This window comes from Rhagoletis pomonella, unplaced genomic scaffold (assembly GCF_013731165.1).
Source record: "Rhagoletis pomonella isolate Grant_MI unplaced genomic scaffold, Rhpom_1.0 Rhpom_scaffold_00010, whole genome shotgun sequence".
Taxonomy (NCBI): Eukaryota; Metazoa; Arthropoda; class Insecta; order Diptera; family Tephritidae; genus Rhagoletis; species Rhagoletis pomonella.
In genome coordinates, this window is record NW_023458564.1 from 37093790 (window position 1) to 37105975 (window position 12186).

Sequence of the window (12186 nt, forward strand, 5' to 3'; positions counted from 1 at the left end):
TTAAATGGTCACTCTTGGTGATGAATCAACCGGGGGAAGCGGCTGCGGCGCATACGATGAGCCACTTATGACTACCAACCACAAAGTTGCCGCTATAAAAGCGCGCATAACACCGAACAAATTGCGGAAGTCAACTTGTAAGTAGAGGCGAGTGGTTGAGCGCTGCTTGTGGTTTATGCGCACAAAAAATCAGCAAGAAAAAAAGAAAGAAGAAAAATTTTTACTGAAAAAAAAATTAATAATAAAGTTCTTTGAGTTTTACTTTTGCATTTCGGCGGTGCGAACGTAGCGCGTGTGTTGGAATTTATTTATACAACGGCAAAATTTATGAAATACTTTAAATACTAGCGAAAACGGCGACAAAGTGGAATGGACAGCAAGCAAATGAGCATGCCAAGGATAAGGACGCAAAGGCGCCTCGCGCTCTGTAAGCCGAGGAAGCTGCGCGTGATGACATGGACAACGGAATGTTTTAATAACAAAATAAAAATGGCATTGTTAATTTTAATATGGACATTAATATGGCGACCGGGTGAGTGTGTGAGGGTCAGTGGTGGCGTTGGCAATGGCGGCGAAAGCAATCAAGCTGAGCGAGACAATGTAAGCTACATCGTCAGTAATTTGTATGAGCAGATGGAGATCAGTAGCCTTGATGTAGGCGACAATGAGGTGGTTAAAGCACTTTTTTCTACAGCACAGCAGGATGCGGCAAAGGTCGAGGGGGGCGATTTGGATGACAAGCGGCGGCAGTGGCGGCGTGCGTTGGACAGTGATCAATTCAGTGCAATTAATGAAATGTTAAATAGTTCGGCAACGGCCAGCGAGAAAGACTGGAGCAAATTGTTTAAGCGAGATTTGGGGGAAGCGCAGGGGTTAGAAGCAAAAGTAAAATCGGCTATAGTGGACACAATGGATGGCGCAAATTTTGCATTGCCACAGCAAACAGATGGCATGCAGGCAACAACAGCAACAACAACAGCAGCAGCAGCAGCAACAGAGCATGCTAACAACACGATGACAGCAGCAACTATGAATGGGGACGTTAAAATTAATGACTACCAAAAGGTGAGAAATAATGGAAATGAAAATGCCAAGCGACCAAAGGTTGTTGACAGCGGATGTGCAGCAACACAATTGCCAGCAGCGACAACAACAACCACACTGGCAGCAGCAAGCGCGTCACTCTCTGGAGAGCAGCAAAAGTTTGTAGGAAAAATGGAGCAAGGTAGCGCGGCAGTAGTAGAGGATGACGAAGCAAAGCGCGCACCATGCAGCGCGCAGGTGGCACAGGCAGAATTTGCGTCATCGCTCGATGTGGATGTGGATGTTACAGCCGCTTTGCAGCAGCAGTTAATTTATGAATTTGCAATTAAATACAAGCATATACCGCGTGTCACGTTTTTCACCTGTCGCTGGCTGAGTGGTCAACAACGGCGAATGCCGTCCGGCGACGACGACGACCGCGACCAGGCGGGCAATCAATTCGACCAACAAATGACATACTTAAATATGCAAACTGTGGAAATATTGGAGCGCATGTATGGCACTAAGGTGGCAACAGCAGCCAAAATGAGGTCAGATGCAGGTGCAGCTGGAGCTGAAGCTGAACCAAAATTAACCGCCAACAAGGTAGCAACAACAACCAAACGAGTTGCAACAGCGGGAGCACAGAAATTGACAACCACTTCAAAAATTGCTGCAGCCACTAGCACAGCTGGGCAAATGCGTGCCAATGGAAATATGGCTGGTCAACGCACTGCCGTTACAAGCACTACAACTACAAATGCGCACAAGCAGGCACAGTCAATAATACATGCGGCGGCGACGGCGGCACCGGTGGTGGCGGCGACCACCGGAAAACGACCGAAGAGCGGAAAAGGAAGTGCTGCCAGTCGTCGAGAAGTGCCTGTCCCCGCCACCGCTGGAGCTGATGATGCCAACACCCATGGCACTACGCCTAGCACCGCTACACCACCGAGGGACATTTTAATTAAAGTTGTGCATATCGATCAATTAATCAATAACCGTCCAACTGCCACAAATAACAAAAATACCAAAAACAGTCGTTATAATTGGTATGCGCAACGCACGTTTGGCGCAGGTTTTGGCAGTGGTTATGGCCGATCAGCGGGCGCACGCAATGTGTACGCGAATGCGAATTGGTTGGAGCAAGCGCTGCATGGCGGCGTTGGCAGTCGACAGGTTGTAGTGCTGAATTTAGCATGCGGTGCAGCGAGTCGACGGCTGCTCGAAATGGTAAGTGGAGTTGGAAAAATGCAAGGTATAGAGGGGGAAAATGAAGCGTGGTATTATTTTTTACACGAGGTGTGTGTGTGTGTGTGTATGTGTGTGTATGTGTGTGTGTGTGTGTGTGTGTGTGTGTGTCTTTGATTGTTTTTACATACATATGTAAGTTATTGTTGTAAGCGTTGCTTGGAGAATTTCATATCAGCCAAGGGTAACGAACTTAAAAAGTTGCGTATACGCAATGGATTTCCGGATGCATTGAGTGGACGGAGGTATATAGGTGTGGTGTACGTATGTAGTTGGAAGTGTGTTGAACTTCGTTTTAAAGTTGGATTTTGCAATGAACAATTGTGGAAAGATAACATTTTATATCAGTTAAATGATTTCTCTGCTACTGATTACTTTGATATACAGTTTTTACTAAATAAAGTTCGAAGTGAGCTGCCTCTAATGGAAATTTCGGGATGATTTTAAAACGATTTCTTTAAGAAAGTGGAAAAGGTAAACTAAATTTATCTTATTCGAAAACTCAAAAATATTTGTCCGAAGTAAAAAAACTGCGCATTAACTAAAATAAAATTATGTGTATGGGTTCTACTTTTAATTGAGTACTAAGGAGTAAAAATTCCCGGAAAATTTTAGAAATGCTTACGGCATAAGTGATTTCAATAGATATCCTGGAAATATGGAATTTTTATTAAAGTTTGATGGACTAATGCCAGAAAAAATAAGAGCGAAATTAAAATTCGAAATTGGTTCTTTTTCAGATTGAAAACAAATACCTGATCCTATAAACCGGTAACACAATTTATTGGGTTTAGCTTCCTACATAAAGAAGATATATCGCAAAACGAAATTTATCGGTTTTAGCTGTCCAAATAAAGGAGTTTTGCAGTAAAACTCCATATCTTAACAATCAGTTGTATGGAGGCAATAAATAGGTTATAGTGACCCCATCTTTGTTAATTTTACTGTAAACTTTCTGTCGATAATGAGTGAAAATAGTGCGAAATTTCATGTTCCCAGCTGCATAAATGGAGGAGTTATAACGAAAAATCTTGTATCTGAACAATCAGTTGTATGGGAGCTATATGTTATTGTGGTCCACTTACCAAATTTCATCCGGATACCTCGAAAACTAAGAGACTAGATTGCATATAAAAAGACGGACAGACAGACAGTCGGACATGGCTAAATCGACTCAGCTCGACGCTCTGATCATATAAGTATGCATTTTAACCGGTCTATCTGTTTTTATTCTGTTACTTACAAACGTCGGACCAAAGTTATAATACCATTTCATGCTCATGAAAGGTATAAAAAAATCATTTTCATTAAAGTGCTTTCGTGAAATTGGCTTTTAGTGTCTGTTCAACTTCTTTAATTTAGATTATTATTTAATCCACATTTTCCATCTTTTACCATTTCCAAATAAAAAGTGATCATATCATAATGAGAAAATAGGACTCACACGCAAAGCGCCCTATGACCCTGCTGGGGAAAATCACTAAGTACTCAATAAAAATGTGTAGAGGTTCCTTATTTTTACCAACCTCAGATAATCTACAGTTATCATTGAAAAAGTGATTGCTGGGAGTATATGCCCCACGTCTAGCTAATGCTGGGCAGTGGCTGAGTCGGTGTTGGATGATTTTCTTCTCTTTCATAGCCAAAAACTTCTGCGTTTATCGTCCCAGTCTAGCTGCAGACAGTGCCAGGTAAGAATCGCAGTGGTTAACGGATTACTTGCCTTCTCAAACCCCCTTTAAGGAGGCATTTTGAGCATTGAGCTTTCACAGATGGCCAAAGTGTTCTAGCAATTTCACATGAGGGTCCTTTTTGCTATTCCTCGTTTTTTAACTCGTGCGATTTTTTGAATAATAAATGAAAGGTTCGCATGTTTGCAGAGTAAATATCAAGAATATATCTGTCAGCTGGCGTTGTGACCGGACGTTTTCGAAATATGTTAGTTATCTCGTAGAGAGATTGCTGGAATTCAGGAACTGCTTTTGAATAAAGCGAGGTTTTTTTCACGGGTTTTATAGCCATCTAGTGCTAAAGAATAAAACCATTGTAGTTTTGCCAACCCTTTCATTAATGATAAATCTCTAATTAAGTTTCCTATCCAGTATCAAAACTATGTAGGTACATATTTCTTTCCAATGCCAAATCATTTAGGTTAGAGAAAAACAACGGTGTTTACCGCACTTTGCGGAACTGACTCCCAAACCTCGACCAGTATCATCCCAGCCTAAAGTTTCGGGGAAGTTCACAAAAATATAGCCTATTGCAAGATGGTAAGCGCCCGAAACAAGTTACAGAAGTATGTATATGATGCGGGAAACTCAAAAAGTCGCTAGTTTATCAAATTACCTTACTGTTTTTTATGTTGATAACCAGCACTAAGAATTCAACTACATATCGGCTGCCGGTTCGAAGACGCCTTATCTCAGAAAATGATTGCCTCAATCTCAATATAAATTTAATATATCGGCACGTAAGCCTTTTTATCCCGGCAGCTGAGACATTTCGATCTTTCATTCAGCCGTCGATATAAAAATGTTTGAAATACTATTTCAATATACATACATAGATCTCAGTTGGCTGGTAATGCATTAAATCCTACATTCAATTAATTGCTTAAAAATAAGTGCAGCTTATTCCAAATTCAATAATTTGCATGATCTGTAAATTTGTTTACCTGTCAGTGTTTCTATTCGCATATTCGCCTGCCTACTTATTTATTTCCATTAGTAGGCGTGCGTACATATGTACATACGTGTAAACATATAAAGTTTAATGCCGCGCGCAAATGTTGGAAAATTTCGGTGAAATGCGCTTGCGGTTGTAAATTGAAATCCCACTGCAGAAATTTCGACAAACCCACACATTTTAACTACTTAAATGATACCTCTATGGCAATTCTATGCCATTTCTATTTCGACTCTATTTAGTGTGTTCAATTTGTTGGCTATTTGTTGCTATGTGTGAGCACTTTGTTAGGTACTAATGGTTATTAGAGTACACATTTGCTATTTAGAATTTGCCATGATGTGTACTAGCCACACACGTGCATATGAACACATATGTATGTATATGTATGAAGTTTTAATGCAGTTTGTTGTTGCTTAACGTTTTGGTGTTGGCTGTAATTTTACCTACTATTTGCACTTTTAGTTTAAATTGAATGCAATCTACCAGCATATTAACTATTCAATTAAATTAGCTTTTAAATTTGGGTAATATTGAATTTGTTGCTAAGGAAAAAGTAAGCATTTAAAATCGAGAAATTAGAGCGGTAGTCATTTGGGGACAAACGAACATTTGCTTGGGTTCCTTTATTAATTCAAAGAATTGTAAAAAATTTGTTGGAAATATAGTGCTACTTTTTTTGTTATTAAATGTTACTGTTGCACCTCAATCTGTTATACCGAATGCTATAGAATTATGCAGTATTTTGATGTTCTTACTCAGATGGTTTTCTCAATCGAGCCCTTCTCGATATTTTATTCTCGCAGATTGCTCAGTGTTTATGAAGACGAATTTATCTTTCGTAGATAGTCTTTATATGTAACCAAATAAATTTAGTTTTATTTATATAAACGCCGAATTGTTGATTTAAATAAATTTTTTTGTTGCCACATTTAACTCTTATAAAATGCGTTCAAAATAATTTGGTGAAAATGTGTAACATACCTCGATGTAATATGCCAATCGAGAGGTTTTTTTTAACAGGTGGCAACTTTTTACAAAAATATAAACAAAGAAATCAAGCTTTCTTAAGTTATTTATGATTGACTCCCCCGTACATATGTACATTAAAATGTTTCAATTAACTTACAAATTATATTGATTTTGAATTTCCAAACAGGTGGCAACTCCCTTCCAACATGTTTTTGAAATAAAGCTTTCTTTAAACTCTATCGTTTGGTTTGCATTTAAATATTGATCAAATTTGTTTAGGATTTATGAACAGGTGGCAACGCTGCTTAAAATTATTTTCGGAGGAAAATTCCCTTAAACTTCTCTCTTTTAATACCCATATTTAAATATATGATTAAACTTATCAATTTAATTGGTTTTACCGTTTTAGACAGATGGCAACTCTCTGCCAAAATTTCATTATACATAAATCGTTTTTAAGTCCCTTCGTTTGGCACCCACATTGTATTATTTTATTTAACTTAAAAATTAATTGATTTTAACATTTAAAAAAGGAGGAAGCGTCGAAAGCCAAACCCCGTCAGTGTGGGAATTTAACCCAAACTAAACCTCCTACCGTCTAAGCTCTAATCCCTCTGGTACTGCCGCCAAGTATTTCGTTGGGAAGTGGTTCAAGCGCGGAAAATGGTTTGTTACAGTCCTGCTGCAGGCCGTTGAAAAGTTGCATCAACTTAGAACAGTTTTCTGTACTGTTTTAATATAAAACAAAAAAGTGGGTTACCTTAGTCGGGTCCGCTTGTAGCCACCCTCCATAGTTACGTTCACTTACGCCCCTCTTACCTTCTCGCACTGTCTCTTCGGCTAGCTTTCTCGCGTCTTGGGTTTATGTTGTATCTCTACTCTTCAGAGGAACTTAGCTTCTCAATATGAATGCGGCACTGGCTGTGAACTTCTAAAGACTCAGCTTCTTTAAATTCTTAAATTTCCTTTTTTTAATCGGTTTTGTTTATCTTGCCCTTTTTGGGTGAAATCTACATAGTAATTACAAAAATAAATTCATGGAGGATCATATGTAGTCACCTTTATTCATAGGTGAAAATTGCCCAAATGACGCCAAAAATTGAATATTAGGCGTCGTGAATTGTATATCTTAGCAGATTCTTAAGCAATTATTAAAGCATTTTGCAAAAATCGCCCATTAAATATGTACTAATGGATTTCGATCGGATACAGGAAGCAAAATATTTAATGCAGTTGAAGTAAATCGAACCATTTACTTTTTCAAAGTCAAACGATTTAAATTACATCTACAAAAAAAAAAACACAATCTATCTTTTGCTCTGCATGCAGTTACAATTATATTTACATGGTAAACTAGTCAGGGATAATTGTTAATACTGCTGTAATTGAATCGAAAAAGAGTAAACAAAATCAGAAAGCAAAAATTGTAAAAAAAAAAACACAAACGGACTATGACAAGAAAAAATGCAGCAAAATTGGCAGCTTTGGCGCAACAGTCGCCAAAGGCAGTTTAGCTGGTGAGGAATGGCAGCAAAAGCGCTGACAAGAGCGAAAGCAAATCACTGCTTACGAGCGAATCTATGTAATTATTCATGTTGGGATTGAAGTATAATGCAAACGAAGAAAAACACCAAAAAAAAGTATTAATGAAAATAAACGGCAAACAGGAGAGATGGAACGTTTAGGGAAGTAATTCAATGCACTTCACTTTCTCTTCGCCATTGTAGAATATTTGAAGTAGTGGGGATTTTTATGTGATTTTTGTAGAAGTAGATACTTGGTTAAACCAGTACAACGTTAGAAAGAAAATATGCATATTAGGGCGGCTCATTTTTTACTATGCGCGTATAACATAGAAGGATTCTTCGTGCAATTCTTAGCAAATTTTCCGAAGAAACTATGGGTCTAAAATAAATTTGCCGTTTGCCAAATTGCGAAAATAAGTTTTCAAAGTGTTCGCTGTTGCGCCCTGTGGTGGAAGTTTTAAGAAAAAGATAAGTGCAGAAATGGATTCCTCATACCAAAAAATCCCTTATAGCAGGTTTTTATACAAAATTAAAGCACTTCTTTAAGACAGTTAAAACTTTTTTAAAAACATTTATTTTTTGACTACTATTAAATTACTCAATAAATAACAGTTTTTCCGATTTTTATTTTATAAGTCCAACATAACAATTATTTTTGATTTTTATCTAAATAATCTGCAAATAACAGTTATTTTTGATTTTTAAATTAACTGTTTAAGACAACAGTTGGTGAAGACTTTTATTTATAAAAGTCATAAACAAAAATCAGTCAGTGACTTTGACTTTTAAAAGTCATCCATCTAAATCTGTCAAAGACTTTTTTTGTTTAAATCATACTTACAAAAGTTATTTGTATAAGTCGTAGTCAACTTTTGTTCTCCAACACTTTCTTAACTGCGAAAAATGATAATAACATTTATACGTATGACTTAAACTTCTAAAAGTAAAAGTCACAGACTGATTTTACTGATGATAAGTAAAAGTCTTCAATAACTGTTATCAAAGACATGGAATAAAAAAATCAAAAATAATTGCTAATTTCAGATTTTATAGATAAAAATCTAAAATAATTGTTATCTTGGATTTATAAAATAAAAACCAAAAATAATTGTTATTTTTTTTAATATTGCATAGAAATTACAAATAAAAATTTATTTTCAAATTTGATTCTGGGTGAAAAGAAAAATGGATTTGTATGTTTCACTAACAGCCGTATTCTAACAAAGTCACAAACTTCAGCTCATCACTGCTGTGATTTCTACCGCGCCTCAAAGCTTGCCGCTCAAAAAATATGCCGCTTCAATTCAATTTTTTAAATTTTTGTGTGTTTTTCTAGCACTCGAAATCGAATTTTTTGTGACAGATTTCTCGGTGCACTTGAAATCACAACAGTGATGAGCTAAGTTTTGTGACTCTGTTAGAATAGAGGGGTTAGTTGTAGAACATTTCCTTCATAGTAAATTTTACAATGACAGTTTTCATCAATAACTGTTATGTTCGGTCCCTGTTTAAGACACTACAGTAAAATGCTAAGTAATCTATTTTCGCAATCAGACAAAATCCAAATTGATTTTAGGCTCACGGTTTCTTCGGCAAATTTTAGTTAGAATTATACGTAGAATCCTTCTGTGCTACATGCGCATACGATTTTTCTCGTCCATACACATTGACCCGCCCTAAGGTACATACTTATGGAGTTACAATTTTTATATTCTCAAACGAGCGTATGTTTGCGGAAATGAATCAGAGGAGTAATGTTTACACTGCGAAATTTAGATACGAGTATTTAGAAACAAATTTAATCTAAGATTTAAGTTTAACTATACGAGATCCACTCCGTACCCAAGCGTGGTTCAAGCGTACCCACATATTTATAACTGCAGAATGGTAAATATAGAACTAACGGATCTAGCGACAGTGCTAATAGCGTTGTTTCTCAATGATTCTTCCGAAGAGCGAAAACAAAGTGAAAACTGACTTCGAGAAGATTACCCTCAAAGTCTATGAAATCGACATCGAAGCTTTGGTTAACATAGCAACTTTTGTTGAGACCGAAATAGCACCCAGCTGCCATGAGATGGAAGTCTAAGGATCTAAGCATAACCAACTGGGTGGGTATGCACAGTCAATATACATATATATGTAGCTCAAAAGAAGCTCTGAGCAATAAATAAGCTGTTGCAACAATTGTAGAGCACTTTGTTGGGCCGAGTGATAAAGGCCATACAAATAAACCTTCATCTCAGTCAACAGAATATTTGGATTGAGGACTATTAAATAAGAGCTCTTTAATGCCAAAGAGGCTAGATCCACGAAAACGGGTATTCGTTCTTTAGTTTCAATTATTCAATAAAAATTCACCAACATAAAATTCAATTGCATTGGCTGAGAATATAATTTGTATCTATTAGTTTTTTCAGATTGAATACTTTAATGATAGTTTAATTTTTTCAAAGATAAAATAAATATTTTGATACAAAAAAAAAGTTATTGAGATATCAGCTGAAATTAAGTAATACATCCTAGCTGACTCTTTGAACATCCTAGTTGGCTTCAAAAGGGAAGAGAAGTAGCAGTGATATTACTTTTTCATTAAGTTTTCTTTTAATGTTTGAATATTACTGTGTTAAAACGAAAAATATGTATATTTTTTAATTAAATTTAATTTAATTTGTAGAAAATTTTTTTATTTTCTAATTTTTTAATTTAATTTGTAGATTATAACATTATTTTTCAATTTCATTTAATTTTTGGAAGACAATTTTTAAACTAATTTCTTTCTTTTTTTGTTGATTAAATTTTTTCCGGAAAGGACACGGTAGCCACGTTTAAAAAATATCTGAGGAATCATATAAATATAGTTCCTTATAGCCTAAATAGTCGGCAACATTGTTCCGGATTAACGGCGCAGTCGATCATATAAAAATAATACCTTTCACAAGCAGTGCTGCTGCAGATTAAGCGTGCCGTGAGTCGTAGGTTCACACCCCATCACCAGCGAAATTTCTTTTTTAAATAAATTTTTGAGTTCCTTTAATTATCAATTGTATTTTTTTAACGTAATGGCAGTTGTTAAATTTCTAAATAAATAAAAAAAAGTCTAAAAAATTTAGTTAACTTGAAGTGCTGTAATAATGCGAATCAAAATAAAACAAAAGAGAATTAAGCAAAACAAAATCAAGTAAAATAAAATATAAAAATAAAATAAAACTACAAAATCAAATGTGTATTTTTTGGAAATTGCTCGGAACGAGGATCGTTCCTGGGTCCTAATGGTTTCTAAATAGTACGCAGCTTTGACCACTTGGCTACCGTGGACGTAAACTCTTAAGCATTGCTTACCTACTTTTTTATTTAGTTTATTTTTCATTCACAATAGATAATTCTGAATTAACTAAATAGTTTATACGGATCAACGTTGCCGTCTGCTTATGCTTTTAAAGATATTTCATTTAAGTTTTTTAAATGAAAAAAAATGAATGTCATAAAACCACAAAAAAACTTAATTTTTTAGTAAAAAGTTTTGCGTAATTGAAGCGAAAAAAAATTAAACAAAGTTTCCAACTCAACGTCTTTGAATGAAAATGTTTTCGTTTCCTCATTGTTTTTTTTCTCTGCACATTTAAGCGCTTTCTGATATTTTCGCCAACAATGCTATTTACTCCACGTTGACATGCTTTCAAGTAATAGCATTTTTGATGTCACTTATTGTGCCAAAAGTCAGAAATGAAATAGTATAAATATAATATAAAATTCATTTGAAACCTGTACTCTACTAATTCTTTTCTTCCTCTCTTCTTCTTCTTTTTCTCATTACATATATATACATGCTTGTAATCGTTATATTGTTGCTCGTCTACTTTCGCCGAATGCCAAGGCATCGAAAAAAGCTTTGTTCAATTCAACCTATCATTGGCTGCTGATTGAGGATTATACATTTAATCGGCAAGCAGGATTCGATGGCAACGTTGACAAGAGCGAACATCAGTATAATGAGCAAGTCATCAATAGCAAAAACAGCGAAAACAACAAATCCAATGAAGACAGCACCAGCAACAGCGACAGTGACAACGACATTCTTACTGGTAAATTTTTTCCGCAACAAAAGCAATCGCAACAGCTGCAGCAGCAGAAAGCATCAGTGCCGGCGACATCTGCTGCCACCGTCGCCCACACTGCCATCGTTGCGACTTCTACTTCCGCCAATAAGGCGGATGGCATGGAGATCATTGAAAAGTACCTCGAAAAAATCAACATCAACATAAATACTGAGTTAATATTGGCAAAACGGCACACACGGCGTATACGTGACGGCTGCAGGGCACAGTGTTCTAACATAGAAGGCAAAGGTATCAAATCAATAATGATAATGTCATTTACTCGCTACCGGGATCTCTTCGGCTTGCTTTCGACTTAATTTTTGTCTATTTTTTCGACTTTACTCAGCTCTGCCCGTCTCATGAGTGTTTTACTTTGATGTACTTATTTTGTAAATTGTATCCTATCCTCAAAAATGTTTAAATTTATATTAAACAATTTCGGTTTGTCAAAACTTAAAGTAGGGTTGGAGCCCTGGTCCGAGCGTGCGTTCGTCTAGCCTTTCTGGCCTTTCTGGCTCAACGAAACCATGGATAAGCCAATTATTTTATATGGAGTCCTTGCCAGGTTAAGGCACTGTAGAAGGCTGCGTTAGTCGGAATGAGTGGGGCACTTAAGAGTACTACCACCC

At 36.3% G+C, this 12186-nt stretch overlaps 1 protein-coding gene across 1 annotated transcript in view; it reads left to right on the forward strand.

The window, feature by feature from the left end:
* The first annotated feature begins 369 nt into the window (after window positions 1-369).
* Window positions 370-12186, forward strand: part of LOC118746373 — a 54375-nt gene continuing 42558 nt past the window's right edge. The window contains exons 1-4 of the mRNA XM_036480228.1: window positions 370-1239; window positions 1291-1797; window positions 1870-2256; window positions 11335-11806. Of these exons, the coding sequence (XP_036336121.1) occupies window positions 370-1239; window positions 1291-1797; window positions 1870-2256; window positions 11335-11806 (2236 nt within the window). The remainder of the gene's footprint in view (window positions 1240-1290; window positions 1798-1869; window positions 2257-11334; window positions 11807-12186) is intronic.